The sequence below is a fragment of the Bombus terrestris genome, chromosome 9 (genome assembly GCF_910591885.1).
Source record: "Bombus terrestris chromosome 9, iyBomTerr1.2, whole genome shotgun sequence".
Classification (NCBI taxonomy): Eukaryota; Metazoa; Arthropoda; class Insecta; order Hymenoptera; family Apidae; genus Bombus; species Bombus terrestris.
In genome coordinates, this window is record NC_063277.1 from 10,441,336 (window position 1) to 10,463,100 (window position 21,765).

A 21,765-nucleotide genomic window follows, 5' to 3' on the forward strand; every position below is an offset into this window, starting at 1 on the left:
TCGATCAAATTAAATAATTTCCATACGAAAGATCTTGTCATATTTTTAATAGTTGAAATGAATGAAAATAGGAGTCACACTAACTGAAGATTCCTTCCGCTCAGTTACTCTTATTCAGCTTTATCATGTTTCACGATATGTTCTATTTTGAATATAATTCCTATGTTCACCATAGTCGGTATTTCAGAATTTGCGACGCGAGGTCTCATAAGATATCAGATATAGTTCTTATCTTATCTGCGATAGTAACAGTATTGACAAAGGACAGAATAAAAGTGATGTTAAATGAAACTTAGTACCTCACGGTCTGAAATACTAAGTTCGAGACAAATCAGAGTGTTTCTTATGCTCTCTAGTATTTATAACGTCGTGTTGATTGTAATTAGTCCGTATCAATGTGTTCCGTTTATTTAAACAAAAACTTAGTTAGCTCCATTAAATAAGCATCTGGTAATTAAATTCACTTATTTGAACGTGAACTACTATTATAAGAAACGAGAAATCGTAATTAATAAGGAGAATCAGTGTGATCTTACATGAACTTATATGAATTTATATTGCGTCACGTTCAAATAAAAGAGATCCTGTCGCATATTAAATATAAATTACAGATATTAAATAATTATCAGCTATTAAATAAAATAACGTAAGTAATTAAATTAATAATTGAAATAAAACAGTACTTTAATATAATTTTATACTAGAAAGTAAATCAGAGTTACGTATGTGAAAATATATTACACTTATACAAGTAATAATTAATTGTTGAACCGTGGTATATGCTTAGACTTAACTTGCAAAAACATTTAATTTAGTTTGAATTTAATTTGTAAAAACAATAAAAAATTATAATAATGATTATTATAATAAATTGCTTATGGCGTCCATTTGTAATAAAAATTAAAAATTTCTTAAATTTGATTGTGTTATAAAGGAAAATTATTTTCCATAGCATTGGCAAAGATTGTTACGATTAGAAGATCGTAACCTCGTGAAGAGTGTCATTGGATATATAAGGAACACACAACACGCGCACAGGCTCAGTTGTGCGTGAACTCTCATACCGCGAAGATCGAAGGTAAGAGTTTACTTGCTTAATAATAGTTTATTTATTAATTTGTAACAATTAAATTATTGATCCATAACATTTGCGCTATCAATTTAGTCATTGATTCATAACAATTAAACTATTAATTCATAACATTTAAGTCATTAATTTATAACGTTTAAACTAATAATTTATAACAATTATACCATAAATTTATAACATTTAAGTCATTAATTTATAACGTTTAAACTAATAATTTATAACAATTAAATCATCAATTTATAACATCCAAACTATTAATTTATAACATTTAAGTCGTTAATTTATAACAATGAAGCGATTAATTTGTGTCAATTAAACTATTAATATATAACAATTGGGCCACTAATTTATAAGAATTAAATTATTAATTTATAATATTTAAACTCTTAATTTATGACATTTAAGCTATTGATTTATAGTAATTAAACCATTAATTTATAACAATTAGCTGTTAAACATTTAAGTTAAAACATTTAAGTTATTAGTTTAAACAGTTGAGCTATTAATTTATAGCATTCGAAAGTGATTGTGTTATAATGGAAAAATCGGCTTTTATGACATCAGCAATAACAAGAACCATTAACTTTTGTTTGATCTTGTCGAGGATATATCACCTTGCATAATATACGCAGCATCGAACTCGCGTGCGAGGTAATATAAACTAGAAATATTATACAGCTCGAAAGAAGATATACTGTTAATACAAAACATTTATGCTATTAATTTAAAGCAATTCTATTGTTAATTTATAACATACCATTAATTTAAAACAGCTGTATCATTGATTTAGAACAGTTATACCAGTAATATATAACAATCTTTTCATTAATTTAAGATTATGATATCCTTAATTAAAAACAATATACTACTAATTAAAAATTACTATGTTTTTTATTTGTAACAAATGCCATCAAAAGCAATTGTGCCATCTGTTCCTAATAATGAAATTAATGATTTATTCCTTTTTATATAATTTTGCAATAAATCTAAAATGCAATCAAATCAAAGCCAACAAGATCTCCTCTTCCAATCTTGCGTGCCTACGGTTGGTAAGTAGTATGATTTAGTTTCTTTGATGGTAAGTTCAATGTTCGAATATGATTATTTCAGTTCACATACGAGCTTCCCCCTTCAATAAATAAATACAAACTTTTAATATATATTTGACAAATATCTCTAGCCTCGTATAAATCTAACAGGCTCATTTTACAATTTTATTTTTGTCTTCCTGAATTTTAAGTTATTGTCTCAACTTATATAGCATTCTCCAGTATTGAACATTCTTATCATTAGTAAAATTATTTAAAAATCAAGTATGACACAGTTAAGTATCCTTATCCTTAGCAATTTCCAATCTACTGTACCTTATTCTCTCAAGGGAATTCCCTTGAAGGAATAGGATACAGAATACAAATTGGATAGTAGTTTATAATTAATAATAAGATATAGTATATAAACACACTATTTTTGATAATACTTTTCACTCTTTTGCACACACGGGTAGAATCATATTAAAATCAGGAATACTACAAGCCGTCTAAATACCTTCAGATTCTAATTAATTAATTAATTTCAATACTCACTTCTTCTTTATCTTCTTCTCTACTTCTTTATCATCAAATAGTTTTATATCTTCTGTTTGGGATAACATAAAGAACTGTAAAATTAAACTAAATTACAACCATGTTTAAGGATGTATCCAATTCTTTCACCATAATTATGCACTGACTTTAAACAAACAATTATATATCTGCAACTAATTATTTTCCTAGATAAATTACTAAATAGTTAGAATAACTGAATAATGCCATTTATTTTTCGTATAGTATATTTTAAGATTCGAGTCTTAAGAGAATAAAAGTTCCTCTTTAATCTCTGTATTTGTTCAAAACTTTGCGGAAGCATTTCGTGAAAGTACAGAAATCAGTATCATAATAATATTATTATTTGATACTATATTTCTATGTGACATAGAAAAGTTATCAACTTACATGCAATTACGAAAATAAATTACCACAAAATTTACCCTAAGAAAATAAGACACGTTTCCCTATTATAGTTCTCCCATTTGCAATACCAACAAACAACGAAACTAAATATTTTAATCTTTTTCCAAAGATAAAATTAAAAAATTTCGTATACCATTTATAGATTTGAAAAAGTTGCGAAAATATTCTTCAAAGTGAAAGATGATTCTTCGCCTTTATCGTACAAATAACTCAAAACTAACATAAACCGTGAAACATACATAATTCAAAGACATCGATTGTACGATTGTCTAACATTTATTGCCCAAGTACACGATAGAATACATTTTATTTACACGGGATGGAGGATGGAGAGGAAAAGTGGCAATGTGATCACAAATGCAAAAACTAACACGACATCGTCTTACAGCTTAACATATTTACATGTCCCTGAGGCTTAGTCTACACGTTATCGTACACACGCTATTATTTTACAATATACCACGTATAATCCTATGCGTTGAAAGCAACGATCCATATCGCGTACAGATCACGTTAGCTCTCACACGTTCTATTATATATTACATACAACGAGAAATCGTTGAAAGCTGGGTTAGAAAGAACGATGTGATAATGCACAGTTTCGTCGTTTCTTTCATTATCCTTGATTTATTACTTTTTTCTTTAAGGCCGAAAGATGATCGCCAAACACGCGTTCAAGAAGCAACGTCAACGTTAAGAGTATGTGTACAGGCGGATTATGGGGTCAATTCGCTCTACTTACACTGATTTACCGTCATTCGAACATCGACTCGAGGAATGGAAGGAATGCGCGATGCACTGGTCGAGGTACGTCAAAATATTACCCGGATCATCGATGTGTATTGCTTTACCGAGCAAAGATCAAGTTACTTGAATTTAAAATGTCACAGGGGAAAATAAAGAATTTTGTAAGATATTTTCTAATGTGGATTGGCTAATTGTAATTAGTAGACTTTCTATATTCATGAAAAATTGAAATCTTAACAATATATATAAAATATCTAAAATAAAGTTATATTATTTATACTCCGAGACAAATTTCTGTTTATGTTATTTTTTTCAATGTTGTTCATAAAAATATGAATTTGTTTAAAGCAATCTGTGGTCTAGCAATCACAAGTGCCACTTCTCCGATTCCAAAATCCAAGATAAATCTGGATTTTAACCTTTTTGTAACAATTCCCTCTGAACTGAGAAGATTTCTTTCCTATACAAATATATTGCGAGTAGTTTCTAATAATACGAAAAATATGCACATGAACATTTAAAAACTTCGTATAATCAATTACGATATGTAATTTTAGTATAAGTAGGAGAAATAAAAATGATACAATTTTTTTTGGAATATCTCCAGGTTGATAGAAGGGAATGAGTTAATAAAAAGCTCTGACGATTTGATGTAACAATAACATATACATATATTTATGTGTTTTTGTTTCTATTGTTTCTTAAATTAAATTTTCTTAATTTAATCTTTTTCTAGTAAATATGTTAGGAAATAATCTATTGTTAATTAAAAATTTATATTTTTATAGACAAAATTTAATTGACATAATTTTTGTCTGTTTTGAATTTTTTTTGTAATTCCTAAATCACAATTCATAACATTCTAATTTTACAATATAATAAAATAGCAACTCTGGTTATGATTGAGATTTCTGTCGTCATAAATAATTAGACCAATTAAAGGAAGAGTAATCATGTACCAGCCTTCTTTTAATTTATATGCTCGAACATATGCATTGGAAACTCAATTTTTGCTCGGGTAAGCAGTACGTGCCTATAGTACATTAATCGATATTGTATCAGTATCGTACTATTTTGGATAATCGTATCGTTAACTATTGGGTACAGTACTTGTGAACGCATTCATGGAACGATGAAGCCGTTGGAAGGGAGTGAGGTCACAGTTACTCTCATAAACTCATTTGCATTTGTACCCATTACGAAAATGTAAGTGTAGGAATGTAGAGAACAAACAGTGTTTCTGAACTAGCTGGTCGAGTTTTGGAATTGTGTTTGTGGTTTATCTTTGAAGTGGACAAACTTCGCATGTATGTAACCATAGAAAGCCTTCGCTACCTGAAACGATTAATTTTAGAGCACGATAAAACTATGTTTTTATGGTTATTGCATAATACTTATTCTTGCAAAATTATGTTAGAAGTTATTCAAAAATTGTACTAAATATTTGAAAAATCTTTAATTCTTCGCGTGAAGGAAACATGAATAATTACAGTTTCAATAGATACTTATTGTAAATATTTATAATAGCTGAAAACAATATTGATTATTACTGAATTATTAAAAGTTATACCGCAAGTTTTAAATAAAATGCGAAATATTGAATCTTATTAATGTAAGTGGAATAAACCTTCCTACGTCAGCCATCTATTTCAGAACCACTTCATCATCACCACTCTGTTGTATGAATAAAATTTGATGTTTGAACTATGTCTGTTCTGATAACTAACAACTTATACCATGACACATGATATACATTTCTTTTTGAACATTAATAACATCTTTATAAAAATTTCAACAATGTTGTGTTCAATACTTTTATGTTGTTTATGATGGAATCAGAATCAGTCAAACAGTATGCAACACTTGAAATAAGTCTCTAACATAATTTAAAGCAACATAATTAAATAATTATATTATTTATTCTTCGAGTTCTCTGTATGTACATACTAATCTAAAATGAAATTTTATAAAAGAAATCAAACTTTATAAGGAAAAAAGAAATTAAATAAATAAATTACTTAAATAATCTCAAATATTTTACATTCTTAAATATTTTGTTTTGCTTAAAAATATGGCATGAACGACGCTAATGCGATACTATAATGCGACCAGAATATGGTTTTACGAATTTAGGAATGAATTTTACACTGTTGCGTGTTACAAATAATAGGCTTCGTTTATAATATAATCGAAAAAATTATTGTCGTAAAGCAAAGGCATGTCGCTACGTCACGAAACTGATATTTACATATACATATGTAGGTTAGGTACAAGCGTTACATATTCGCGAGAAACTACTCGCTTCGTGTCGGCGTTTTTTACAATGGAAACTTACAAAACGTTCGAAATATAAATTACATAAATACTTCGATCTTAAAATTAATAAATGCTATAATAAGAGTACGAACAATTTTATAAACAATTTTACATGTAATAGGTATATAAAAATCTATCAAAAGTAAATACAGGCGAAGACTTCATAAAAGCTTTTCTCCTAAAGACTTTGTATCACATAATATTTTTAAGCATTATTATAAATTATAATAGAACGTAGGAAAATATAATATGTTGAGTCCAATCAATTTAGGTATTTCAGGACAAATAACAGTATACGTAAATTAGAAATTTTGAAGATATCCTCTCGAAGCTTTGAACCAAGAATCGAATTTGTACGAAAGATTTGTCTTCAATACTTTCTTTTATTCTAACACAATTAATTGTTAACAATGTTTCATCGATACAGGTTTATTCAACCTAAACAAAATGTATACTCAGACTGTTACTAAATTCTGATAGAACATGGAAGAAGAAACAGAGCAAGCTCCGTTGTTTTAAACAAACGCAAAGTTTTGTTGAATAATTTGTCCGCCGGTAAAGCTATTTTTAATCCTTTAGCTGTGGCTAAACTGAAGTTTAATATAAAATCGAGAACGACATACTCGTAAGTCAATAGAAGGTTTTCCGCGAATAACATATTTTCATGACATTACTATTTTAATTATTGGCGGCAAAATAGTAATGGCAAAATGTTTGGATGTAATATGATTTTTTAAATTATCCAATTATCTTTCATACTAATGATAAACATAGCAAAAAGCTTCTATTATTCTGTAGGTTAAAATGGTTTATTAACATGATGGATAATTGACTGTTTAAATACTTTTCTGAACACTGCAGAATATACAGGTGCACTACTTCTACGCATATTTTCAGATTCGTTTTAAATTTGCCAATATAATCATGACAGTCGTGTCTCATTGCCGTGAAATTTAAAAATTCAAAATGTTTATAATATCTGCATAAAAGTTTTCTACAGTAAGCGTTCAAATACTTTTCTAAATCAGCGTAGATGATGAAAAAAAGAAAATATAAAAAGTCTTACCACCTTGAAAAATACGTGTATATATCTAGTACATCCAAACTTTTCGTCGATATTATACGTCTGTAATAAATCTGCAGCCGTTTCCTTATAGCGTATACGTATTTTTCCCGCAGCTAAAGGATTAACGAAAGAATAAAATCTTCTCCAAAAAAAAAGAAAAAAAATGTGAACTGTCCCAAGCGTCCACTACGTTCTGAAAAGTCCTGATGTTAGAATACGCTTTTTCCAACACGTTCCCATTCAAATCCGTGAGAATTCACTTAGACAAAAAGTCCAAGAAACATTTAACTGGCTGGTCCTCGATGCACCTCATACGATTACAATCTCAATCTGGTTGGTAGCTAGTATATTGTAAGTGACTAGCGTGACCCTGAAGACTCATCCGGACGCGAATTAATCAGTTTCAGGTGTAATAACGATCACAGAATGGTCTACGTCGACAAACCACCGGCTAAAATGGCAGTAATCGCGGCGATGCCAAGATTCGCAAATAAATGGCAGTGAAAGTGCGACGAGGCAGTGGCCGATTGAAAATCAACCTGTTCATCATCATTCTCGACGCCTTTCGGCATTGGCTCGTCCTTCATGCCTGTCGTGTTCCTTTCGTGACTGTGATCCATCTTCCAACTCTTCTTCGAATCTCGCCTGGTGTTCGGTCTACGCATCGTCGGCGATCTATCGATCCCTGGAAAAATATGAATTTACCGTGTTAAGAGCACGTTCTTGGCTATGACTCGGAATTTACGGCGTGCTTGCAGCCGTACTCCGATCAAATGGTCGCAGCTCTCGAAGAAATATCACTCGGCTTGTTCGAATCGAGTCGAGAGATCTTGTTTCGCGATTGGGAAACGATTTGTACTCCGAACCTATGATGAAGGGTTTTGGCTGCGCTTTTACGTCGAATCGCGAATTCAAATTTGCTATGCTTTATGGTATGGTGGGTACTGATGTTGTAAGGATCTGATTTTAATGTATTATTCGTGCATTCAAGAATATATGGATTCCACTTAGAAAGACGATATTGATCGCCGTATATTTTTTGTGTCCACATCATTCATTCATAACATCGTATTATGGCGTCCTGAATACCATTCAATTTTTGAGTGAAACGTTGTCGTATATAGTAAACGATTTATAAGTTAATTGCAATAATGCTTTAACACTGTATACCTTGTATATGTGATTTAACACTATTATATTTTATTGTAATTCTTTAATGTATTTCAGTACGAGATTCCACACGGTATTGATAATGCGATTATATCGTATTTCATTATTGTGTCCATTGAGGTTGCGTGATCGAGCAAATGAATTTTAATAACTGTTTGGGATTAATTTAATAGTAAATCATTATTGACTGCTAAAAGAAAACACTGTTGCAAATCGTTTTTCTTGAAATAACTGCAGATAATTTAAATGCAAAATTTGTCTTCATAAAATCCAAACATGAAAATCGAACAATTTAAATACCTGATAATTACACGTGTAATATTTATTCATTAATGTTCATTGACAATTGAATTTAATAAGAATTATATTTGATAAAACGATATCAAATACCGAAAATTCGAATTTACATTAATTTTCAATGCGAAAGGTAGAAATCAACAACCCCATTATGGATCTCGTTGCCAATGTTGCAAATGTAGATCTATGGACTGTCATACTCCTATCAGTTTCTCATAAATTCCCCATTATGTATGATACCGTGTTACTTGATCAGTGTTATGTTAGTGCGCCATTAGTTTAACGCAGCTCTGGCGAAGGTTTATCTATGGATTCAGTTCTATACATCTAACTTCATACTTAGAGCTTATTGTTCGGAACCTTTAAGGATTACAATTTGCAGCTTTGCGCTTCAGCAACTACAAGTTTTTGCGTTTTGAAGTTTATATTGTTATGGGAGCAAGTGGATTGTAAACAGTTATATCACGTTCTTAAACTTACTATTTTAAATTCCTCGAATATACAAATGTTACTAAAATAAACAGTCAAGACAATGACCAGATCAATTGTAAATAGCAATTTTGTACATTCACTTTATTTTTGTCATATTTTTCTAATTATTTATATGTATATTTATATATTTTTCATATTTTAAGATAATTCCAATAATGAAAAAGTTAGTTGCTTTACCTATAAATATATAGAAATAGAGCTTCTATGTACAAAATATTTTTTTAAATTATTTCATAGATAAATCATTTCATAGATTCTGCAATCGGAAATAATAAGATATTATACAACTTAATCAGTAGCTTAGTTAGAATAAGATTTGCATGTATTAAATAAAAGGCAAAATGAAATTTAAATAAAATTTAATTCTGAAGAGAAATCAGCATTCGCAAAGACCTGCTTCCATGACAAATATTTGTCCGTGGAACGAAATGCAACGGAATTTCACGATCTTCGAAGTCCAATTTACCGGGTTGATGAATAAAATAAAATTTCTTTACCGAAGGACTAAAACGTAACCTACTTGCTAAAAAGTTCAAGAGCAAATTGTTCGTAGGATGAGAAGTTGTAACACATTTAATTGAATATTGATTCTGTTTCTATTGTTTTAACGGAAAACGAGAATCGCTTAATTACTGTATTAACCGTATTTATCGTATTAACAATATATTAAAAATATATTTTGCTCGTCTGAAATATTCATTATAGGTGCCTTATATTTTAGAAAATAGGCGATGTTACGGCATAGGATTATTATTAATAACTAATTGCAATATGAACTGAACAAAATATTAGAATACAGAGACTCATTGAGAAATTAAACGAATTAATTTACTAGATGATGTAAAGAAACAATTTTGAATAACTTGAAAGTAGTCAGAATCGCGAAGAAAATAGTATATAACAATAGTCAATTTTACAATTCTTTTATCTGGGTCTGTAATGAAAATTTGAAAGATATATTTTGTACATTTATGTCAGTTATATACATACTGAAAGCTTCATTGAAATCGGTTGATGCAGGAAAGAATCTTTAGATTTATTATAGCTATAGGCTCAAACTTGTGAAAAATTGCGATTTCCACCACTTTCAATCGTTTGTACCTTATAGCAACGTTAAACGATTTCGATGACATTTTCAGTATGTAGGTATGTAACTGACATAAATCCAAAAATGTATTTTTTAAATGTTCAGTACAAGCTCAACTAAAAAAATTGTAAACTTGACTTATACTATTTTCTTGTAGATTCTGACCAATTTTTTCAAAATTTTTTTTAACCATTATCTAGTAAACTAACCCACCTAACTTTTCAAGAAAACTTAAATCGTCCGATCCAATTTATGAAAGTTACTCTGCTGTAAAAGGTGTTCAAATACTTTCGTGAGTTACTGTATATCGAAATAAAAATTACTGGTTTCACAATGATATACAAAAAAAGTATAAAAAATTGTTATTTGAAATACACATAGGGATGAATTATTAAAGCCTTTGGTTTCGAATACATCGTTTTATCTACCGGGTAAAAGTACATTGTTACGATGCGACAAAGACCACTAGGAAATACTTCGAGCGCATTTCATATCATACAGGTCGGCAAAGGAAGAATGTTTCACATCAATGTAGCATCGTAATCCTATTACACCACCACAGTATATCGATAAGCGCTTTTGATTGTGCCAGTCTACGGTAATCTTCCATCATATCTACTGATTTGATAAGCTCGTTTGAAATCCGTTTCATCGGTGTGATTGTTACGTATACCGAAGTAATGGCATTAAATAGTATCTTTAGTACTCACATTATGCCAACGCACGAAACAGGATACTGAGAACTAATCTCAAATCAATATCCTTTCCCACACCTTTTACAATTTTATTTTGCTTTCTGCATCTATGAGATGTTTAGTTTAATCGCATAGCATAAATGTTTATCTTAAATGGAAACACTTAAAATAATTTTTAGAAATTCATTAATAAAATATAAAATTTGATTAAACAGTCAGATCAATGCGTCAGTGTCAACATTACATGTTAAAGAATAATTTGACATCATAATTGCATACATTATAATGACATTATAATACGTACACAACTCAACACAGAATTATCAACAAATTATCAACATAAAACCGACAACAGAAACTCATTCTACTTTTCCATTTATTTATATTTATTATCCTATTACCCTATTATAACTAAGCAAACACTTCTTGAATAAATAATAAAACACGTATGTATACGACTCAACTGAACATTACCGTTAATCACTGTTTGCTCAAATAATTCAATGAAAAGGTACATGACTCAACTGAGGATACCAATAAACGTTATACCGAAACGCAAACGATGCCCAAATCGAAACCGAAGTGCTCGCCTATAACGCCAAGATCTAGCACAGTATACATAGTACATATAGCAACAACTTAACACCATAAACCGAAAGCACGATCTAAGCGAGGTTAAATCACTGGTGTCCGAGAATCCATTCACTTAATCAATAAACCAATCTACAGCTCGATGTCCATCGAGCGGGACAGCGCATCGTGCGTGTAACGGATAGTCGCAGCGCGATGGCAACGCGCGTTATCGCCGATCTGTCCATTAATAAAGATGAACGTGCGGAATCTCATCAGCGCCACGAAGTCTGGCCCGGAGGATTTAATGGTCGTCAAATTGTGCGCCGTGGAAAGCCGCTTTACGTGAAATCGCGCGCGCGTGACCACGTGCCACCAGTGAAAGCGCCAGCAGCTTTTCACAGATATCGAGCAATAACCCGGGAAAAATAATCGACGAACTGTGCACAAGAACCACGTATTGGAACGTCGCGTGCCGTAAAAGCCGAAGTGCACTTGTCAGTTGCACGCCTCGTCGAAAACGTCCACCGTGGCCCCAGCGACGATATTAATTTTCTCCGTGCGCGGAACCTCCACAAGCATGGCCCCGCGTTATTCGAAAATACACTTCTTCCAATTATTCCTTTAAACGGAGCTGGAAAGCGATAGCCCGGCTCCACTGTCATCTCTGTGGTTAAAGCTGCCGAAAAAGTCGATGCGTTCGACTGTGAAATAACCGACCGCGGGTCAGACGACGAAATTTCTTTCATCGGACAGTTGTAGCGTGAGGTAGGTTTGACAGTTTTGAGTATATGGTGTGGTTACAGATTCGGATGCGAGAATGGAATGGAAATCAGTGGGATAGTGGCTTAATGATTGACGGTGCATTGAATCTTCTTTTTTTTTTTTATATATATATAGAGTGCTTCGTTTGGTTTAGATTAATATTGGCGGAGTATTTTCATACTTCAGTAATATCGATGTGGATTATCTTCAAATGTATGGCTTTAATCGCTTTACCGATGTCATACAAATAAGAACGAGAATTAACTTCTATCGTTGAATCGTTTTATACTGATATATTAAATAAAAATGTACCACAAATGATGCAAACACTAATTATACTAGGCACGTGATTTTTAATAATTACCAACTTTAAAAAATAAGAAACAGGGAGAGATAAGACTTTATATTTTATGAAAGAATTATTGAAATGATTGTCCTACTTACAGTATAAGTATTTGTGTCCAACTACTGTGATGTATGAATTAATGCCTCTAGTACGTTACGTTTTTCTAAAGCTCTAAATGTGTTCGTCTTTAATTTGACTAATATTTTACATTATTATCGAGATCTTTAATGTTTCTGCCATGGTCCACAGCTTTAACATGACCTATAGATAGAAATCAGAAAGTATAAAATCAGGAGATATTTCACTCGACCAACCCGTATCTTAGCTACATATGTATGTATAAGTTCATAGGAGAACTTGGTTCTTGAAAACTAAGCCTCGGATAGAAGCATTTTATTCTAAACTTTTGATTTATGTTTGCGTATAGAATCGCCTTCTTTACATTTGTATAATGCTTTCAGCCACGGCCTATATATTTGTAACTACATATTTTCTGTTACTTTGCTTTACGATATTTTTCACTCATTCCTTAATCCAAAAACTCTCGAGTCTATTTTATAATACATTTATTATAATATGTACCATGTTATAATCAGAGGTAGAAAAGGAATTGCCTTCTAATTGAGTGATTCTATTACTGTTAATGTCTTCGAGGTTCTACTTCGCGTTCATACAGGGGAGAATCAATGAATGCTTATATTCTCGAATCGATAAAAGAGTGACGCTGCTAGGAAAAGTAAATTTTTGTGAAAGTCGATTTGAAGAAAATTATTAGTTGCTCGACTATTTAATAATGTGGATATTCTTTTCTCTGTTACAATTCACAAGCTATTAATCTAAATTTCGAAATTTCTAAAAAAGAATTTAAGCATTATCGTGTAATACCATTCTTGTTAAATACTATAATTTTTATAAATGCCATATAACACTTCCATTATAGTAAATATTTCATTTTTAAAGTTAATTTTTGCAATATCTTTAAATTTACAATTTTTACTTTTAAAGATTTTAAAGATATTTTACTTTTCTATCGAATCGAAGACACGAACTGTATGTTTTTCGATCAGTCCAGATAAATAGAGCTTTACTCCATAATATAGCTGGATTGTTGTGCTTCGCCACGTCCTAGGAATTTCGTCGATAGTGCGATAAGCCCTTTGCTCTGGAGTCCTGCAACACCTTGAGGTTGTTGGGTCGGTTTACCACCTATTTTATCATAATCGATAGAATATAACAGATATTGGGAAATTTTCGAGCAGCTGTCCATCTTATCTAAAGGCATTTGTAACAAGACAATATCCCTCATGAGTAAAACAGCTGAGACTCGAAATCCATATCATCGTGCATGTCTGAAATTCTTTCACTAGGAAGAAATTACTTGATTGTCTGTAGTTTGTAGTTGCGAACTCCGACGAACAATTCAGAAATGGATAGAACAGCAACCTCATATTATAATGTGCACGGCAATATGAACATCGAAATTACTGATATTACGTATTACATATCTCATATTACTTTATTTAAAAATGTTGAGGTCGAAGCTAAATCTTTTCTTTTTTAAAGGGGTTTTTTAGTCGTTTTACTTTACACATCAGTTTCTTAACAACTTTGTGAGAACGGCTTTTCTGTAATTAATCAAAAAGTTATTTTTGCAGCGGCTTACTATGAGGATTACGTTTTAAAACTTTGAAAATGAATATTTCTATTTTGGTAAGGCTCGACTTTCTAACAATTAAATTGTGTATAGTTAATATATTAAATAACGTATCATCAAAATTTCTAAGAAATTGCAAGAAAGTCGGTCTACGCTATACATACCTTAATCGATAGAATAGAAACCAGGTGAGTTGTTGGATATCTTCCTAACAATGTCTACCTAAAACTTTGAATGTAGAAATTTACACTCATCTTTTACATTATAATCTCAAATATCTGATTATTCCTCATATCACTATTAAAAATTCAGTTACTCGTATTTGCAACAAATTCTGTTAATATTTCTTAACTCTTTCAACTCTACGATCATCTAAACACATTCGATAAAATCATTTTCATTGATTAAAATTATGCGATTTAGTAAATTTACGATACCAAAATTTAGAATCATTAATGTTTCATAGAAGTTAAGAAGGCTCTTGGAATTCTTTTTTAGAATATTCTTTAATCAAAAATTTATCGAATTAAACGCAATTACAATCTATATGTACCTGTAGCATCGATTCCGAATTTTTAGCAAAGTTAATAGGAGATTCAGTATACCTCTAGAAAAAGTTTTCAGATCATTAGTACAAATCAGTTAAATTGTAAAATTATATTAGCTTTTCCAATATGTTTTGTATGTAAATGGTATGTAGATTATATGTAAATTATCATGTATCGTAGAGTTTGCAGTACTGTATTGAAATGTACGGTTGAATATCATGGCAATATATTTATTTCTATTTTTATTCACGAACAGAACTATCCTACAACTCCATCTTGCACCGAAACCGGAGGTAGTCAACAAATAAAATTTTCTTCAGAAATGTTTGCGTAGTAGATTGTCAATTAGATTTTGCATTTTGTCGAGAAGATCCTCCGTTTTGGTGCACGAATCTTGAAGGAACTTATGATTCTTAGACAAGTAATTTATGACGTACTTCGCAGAGTCTGAGGAAATTATTTTCACCACTTCGTAAGATTGCCAAGGAAACACAAGCATAAAATATATCTTGCTTTCATGTACTTTGCTCTCTTTTGTGACATACAAGGATAAAAAGGAAACGATAACAGAGAAGTAGCGAAATCTAACGAATGAAAATTATACGAAAAAAACATTTCTACATCACTTAATGGCGTTCCGAACGCTGAATCGATTTGTAATTAGCTCGTTGTACGTTTCATAGTGATTCGAATTCCAAGTTAAATCTTAATGTGCATACGTGGCGTCTGCTGCAATCGGAGATTCGTCTAAGTAAATATTAAATCGTACGGTGTTCGATAATCAAACTTGCTCTTTGTTTATATAGGTTTGCGTTGTTGAATTTAATTTCAACGCTGTAATTGCATTTGTTTCGACGGCAATTGTGCAGTCACGTTTGTCTGTAATTATAAACCATATTGTGCATCCGAATTTGCTTGAATGCACATAAGGGCTATATAACATACACTGTAATATTATTCTTTATTGTGTAGCCAATGCAATAAACGTGAATTCTAGCGTGAGAAAACGGAAAGGGTCAAAATGTAATATTTATCGTAATATTTTACAATATGTAATGTAAAATTATATATAACGTAAACGAGCAAAGATATTAACGATATTTTATTGAAACAACAGTAAAAGGTCTTCAATATAAAAATGTTTCTGTTTCAGATGATATTAAATATAATTAAAAAATTATGTAATTTCGGCAATGAGTCCGCGAAAACCTCAAACTCTATTAGGGTAATTTTTTGAAGTTCGTTATGATCGTAAACATTGAATTTTTAAATTTTCAATTTTCAAAATTCAATTAGCTAAAGAAACATGTATCTTTATGGAAATATTTTTTTGAACTTTATAAATTGCAATTTCTTTCCTTATGGGTTATTGGTATTTTAAAAATATGAGTTAATAATTGATGATTAATTGATGACTTGAAGAATCAATTAATTTGTAGGTTTATTTTCGTTACAAGTTTATTATTTGGAAATTAATTCGATATTGACATTTGCTAACATTGTTATCGTACATACACGTAGTAGACGTAAAACAAGCCTACGAGGTTATATTATAGTGTAGTCTAATGATAACGTTGGAACTTCAATGCAATTCGATTCTAAAATTGTTTGACTGTAGTACTTCTATACCCTAGTTCCAATTAACAAAGTAGAACTAGTGGTTTGACTAAGGAGTCAGGTATTCAAAAGACTAACAGAAAACCGAAACATGACTTTTTCTTATTTCAAATCGATGTTTGTACAATTTTTAACTACTACTGGTTAGACATACAAAGCAACACAGTTATTTAATAAAATCAAAATTGTGTAATATTAGCTGTTAAGAATTTACATTAAATGTCATGCATTTTGATGATAACATTAATAAACTTTTCGTTCAGAATTACCATGACCAAATCACGATAAATTTTTATAAAAATTGCAAATGTCTTCAAGCTAAACAATTCAGCTGCAATTAATTTGTTTTTACCCGAGTACATGATTAGCATTGAATCTTTAAAAAAACAAATCACATACTTCCATAAATTCATTTGTCGCGGGGAAATAACATGAAAAATCATGAATTTGAAAGTAGATTTTTTAAAATAATGTTTGTAACATCATCACTTCTCTTTTACATTTTAATTTATAGAATAATGTGACTTTTGAGTGATTTGTCTATATATTCCCTATATATATATTTGTGATATTTTATGTACTTCAGTTCAATGGATTATCTACATAATAATTTTGGAAAACTCGACAATTATAGTGATATTTCATCAAAAGTTGCCACTAAAATCCGTAATATGCTAAGGCATACTGCCATAACTAAATATATCTCGTTGAAACACGAATTAAACTCAAACTTAACTTATAATTCATGGTTTAATCTAGGCTCACCCTGCCAATATCTTATCTGACAAGTCAGATTAAACCCAGATCTGTACAATCTATCTAATTCTAATCTAACATTCCCAACATATCTGACACACGCAGAATGCTTTATGCCCATATATGTATATGTCTACCTACCTAATCCAATAATTACGCTATTAATCATCCCTCTCGAATCTATTTCTATTTCATTCCAAAAAGATCCTTATAATCTTAAACAATATCATTTGAATATTCTTCGAGGACACATAACAAATGTTAATAACAACCATTTAACCATTGTAGTTTCATATCAAATCAAACCTGATACTCCATTGTATTCCTTCTTCTTCGAAAGACATCTACATACAACAGATGACATATATTTTCTACTTTGTAATCTAACCTGACAGTACTACGTCATTTGGATCATTTTCAACGCAATCCTGTTCTTTCATATTTATACAATTCTCTAAATTCAAGGAAAATATGAAAGAAACATTGTTGATATATGTGATATCATGGTTGAATTTTCTGCTAGAATTTTCCCCCAAGTATTAAAAACTTTCTTTTCATCGAAGCAAAAGCAAGATTGCAATATAAAAATTTGGAGATTGCATGACAGAAAATATACTCGCTCACATACGTAAATATATTTTGGAAACTAATAAACGTAAAAGATCTGCGCGAGTCATAATCCATTCAACTTTCATCAAGGGTTAATTGCTGTCAGAGCAAAACCAATCACAGCTCGAATCCATCTTGAAAACACATTCATCCCTTTAATTTCCTCTTACTTCTACCATTTTTCCATCACCCTTCTTACCATTGTCTGGTAATTCGTTCTTCTCTCGCTCGAACGAGGTTTCCATCGAAATTAATCGACTTTAATGAAGCATATAACCTAGCCTGATCCGTTCTCCCCTGCTAATTATTGCCTTAACGTTATTAAGCACGAACGACACGGGGTTTAAGAAAAGAATCGAAAGAAGGGAAGGAGCTAGAGGTGCGTTTCAATAGAGCGTGAATTATTGAATTCACATGGTAGGGCCAATTACTCGAGGAAATCCTGGCGATGGTTGCACGTTGTGTCGCCCGTTTTATTTACAATTATCGATAATTAAGAACGTGCCAGAACCGAGTCGTTGCTCTTTCTCTCTCTCCTTCTCTTTCGATTCATCGTCATGGAATGGTGGTTTTCGTTAACTCCGTCCCCATTTCTCTTTCTCCGTTTCATTCCGCGTGCTCGTTCTCCTCTCTTTCCCTTGGCTTTCTCGCCGGCCGATACTCTAATCGGGCGACCGATTAATTATCAGCCAGAACCGAGAACGAACCATGAATAGATGCCTAGCCGTTTAATCGTATGCATACCATTCGGAAATCACGTTCCACAGTTGAAATTTTGTTCAAGGAACTGGAAATGCACGTACGATGTTCTTTTTTTTCAATGAAATTCTGTAAAGGGTGGCATTAATTAGGTAGAAAATGAAGGGCTGTGCTACGCAATCTTTGGAGAAATAAATCTCTCCATGGAGTTTCCTGCACTGGATAGAAACATTTCAAGCGTTATGCAGTTTTGTGTAATGTTTGGTTTATTCGCTTGTTTATGAGAAGAATAAAGTGCTGTGTAGACTTGCGTTTACTATATTTTGGCTATAATTATGACATAAATTATTAACATATTTACTAAGAAAGACCAGTTAATTTGATCACTAAGGTTATTCAAGTTTTTGGGAATACTAACTTTTTTGTATTTTATATTTTTGAATTATTACTTATAATTATATTGCCTTCTTTTTGTATTTGTATTTGCGTTCCATCTTTGCTGAAGGTAAATTGTATCATATTTATTTTTGGCGGAACAAAAATCGATATATTTCGAATTAATTAGTCTTTATTAATTTCAATTTCAGTAGAAATTTCTGATTAAGTTATTATGTCTGATTAGTATTCTACACTTTTCAATAGCAAATAGTATAACAGCTATAGACAATGTTTTAACTGTTTCAAAAGTACTGAACATATTCCTGACTTATTTCCTTTTACATAAGTCTTTATACGAGTCTCAATAATCTTTACATATAAGAAAAAAAGATTATAATGGAACGTGATTTCCCTTGAAATCAATAACTGGAATCATTCGAGTGGTTTAGGCCGCGTGAACATGCCTAGTACAGGCACGTGACGTTTATGTAGGAAATTTTGACATGATATGATGCGACATGACGTGCTATACGACCCGTCATAATTTAAAGCTGTCTGAAATTCTCTGGCGCCGGTTTAGTCTTTCCTTTTTTCTTACTGAATTACGGTACTAACATCATTAGCTAACGAGAAAGTACCTGCAAGACGATGTTTCTCTTTGGCCTCTAACTTCTCGAGTTCTTTGAGCCGAATGCAAACGTTTGCAGTAGTTTAAAAAAGGTGTATGATGCAATCTTCTTGTAAAGGATCGTAAAGGTTCGTAAAAGGGGTTAATTCTTATTACGAATGGAAATAACTACAGAGAAATAATTGGAGTAAAATAAACGAGTCTGGAGCTGGTACGTATATGTTAACACATGACATATAAAATTTTTCTGTCCTTGTCTGTTTAACTTAACGCGAAAGATCGTAAGATTTGCAAAATTTCCTCTTTAATTATTTATTCTATTACCTTATTTACAAACTCGATACAAGTTTCGTATCAAATCAATTTGTACTTGGAGCAGTTTATTTTCATTTAAAAACAGAACAAAGATTTGCGGAATAGGTTTCTGTCAATTTATAGAAATTGATGAGATTTATTTGACCAAGTAGCGAGTTCTATCGCAAATATACATTTTCTTGTTTCTACTTTTCGATAGATAACATTTACGATTTTATTATTGCGTTCAGTTTCAATATTAAAAATTTCTTCGTGGATAATTAAACCTCGGTTGGTTCAAATGACGTTCGTTTGTTTTTGGCCATAATCAAAACGGAAACTCCCTTGTGACATCTAGTTTCAAGTATAACATTCGTATAGTATGACACGGACATAATCTCGTGAATCAACCTCAGCGTTTAATTTACTGCACACGACATATCTCGTGAGCTCTGGGTCACTGTGTTGAAATTGCGATTAAGAATCTAAGAAAGTAAAGCAATGCATAAAAGCGAATGTGTTCTTTCTTGAATTTATGAATCAATGAATTGAATTAAATAAGAAGCGAAGTATAGCTATACTCCTAATTGTTTTTAAATGCAACTATCTATTTTCATAACAGCGTGTGCCTGATATAAAATTCATACTGTCATAAGTTTAATGCCATAAATCGGAATGAGATTTGAAATTAAAACAAAGACTAAACTTGACTACGTATATTATATTTCTTGGTCCTGATAACTGTGTAATACACCATATTGTGTAAGTGTAATTTGATGTTGTAAAAGAGAGGTTTAACTTAAAGATTCATTAAATAACAGGTCAACATTGTTCTTCGGCAATTAACAAAATAAAAGAAAATATCGGAGCTCCTGAAATGAGGAAGTTGTTAGCAATGATGTATAAGCTGTTGGATAAGAGTTCCTTGAAAGCGACCATTACGATGTAGATTAATACTTCATACGTAAAGTGTTGTAGCAGTAATCTGGATATTTCTTTTATCGCCTCTCATATGTCATAACTGGACTGCGCAATTTTATGCATTTATGCGAAAATTAAAGATACAAAAATGCAAAACAAAGATATGTGATCTAAGATCATCTAAGATATGTGATATATGAAATGTCCAAAGCAAAGTAATGGTTATAATTCTTAATAAGTAAATGTAGAATCTCTATTTAAATCCTATCTCTCTGATTGCATCCATAAGACTAATAAGACTAACTTGCCTAAAAATCCACAGTCAAGTCATAGCTATATCATCCTATTAAAATTGGCATTGAGAATGTAAGAAGATGATACTACATAGAAGCAGTGTAAGATAAGGTACAAGAGAGTGGAGAAAAATTAACATTTTAAATTATTAATACTCACGATTTATCATTTTGAGAGGTTCAATGGCGAGAATAAACTGATTAGGATTCTCTGTTTCTTTGAACTTGAGGTGTTTCTAATTAGTACAGTATCATCAAATTTGCCCAAGTGAGATTACACACGGTTTAGATGCTTTCTCGAAGTAAATAAGGTTTACACAGCTCGCCTGACTGTGGACGCGTATGCTTGTATAATTAATCCGAATTTCACCGGTTAAATTACTTTCCGAACCGGGTGTAAGGAAACATCGTGATAATTAACAAGTTACAAAACTAAAGCGAAGCTGGAAGAAAGTTCAGCCATTATTTGTAACACGTTACGTATTTAGCGTAATAAATTTTTCGCGTTTCAACCAACACGTAACGAAGAAGTTTCTTCGCGTAGTGAAACGAAAATCGTTAATAACATAGTGAAAGAAAAAGGAAGAGAGAAGAGCTAAATGGTGAGCAACACGGAACTCTTGTTTTATATTTCTTCTGATCGCTAGCTACCAGTTAATGGCATTCATACTTATACTTCGTTCTAGCTTAATAAACCACAGCTATATCTGGTTTCATG

At 31.3% G+C, this 21,765-nt stretch overlaps 1 protein-coding gene and 1 long non-coding RNA gene across 5 annotated transcripts in view; one reads left to right on the forward strand and one right to left on the reverse strand.

Moving 5' to 3' along the window:
- Positions 1-958: 958 nt before the first annotated feature.
- Positions 959-8,247, forward strand: LOC105666050. Its single transcript, XR_001098971.2, has 3 exons — positions 959-1,078; positions 3,747-3,906; positions 7,630-8,247. It is a non-coding gene; the product is annotated as an uncharacterized LOC105666050 (long non-coding RNA).
- LOC100648443 (lachesin) overlaps positions 4,868-21,765 on the reverse strand; it is a 162,135-nt gene continuing 145,237 nt past the window's right edge. For 3 of the 4 annotated variants that reach the window (XM_048408316.1, XM_048408314.1, XM_012311793.3), the window contains one exon: positions 4,868-7,913. In XM_048408316.1, the coding sequence (XP_048264273.1) occupies positions 7,660-7,913 (254 nt within the window). In that variant the 3' untranslated portion in view covers positions 4,868-7,659. Of the gene's footprint in view, positions 7,914-9,113; positions 13,830-21,765 lie in introns of those variants that run through there. The other variant, XM_048408315.1, reaches the window with a different exon arrangement.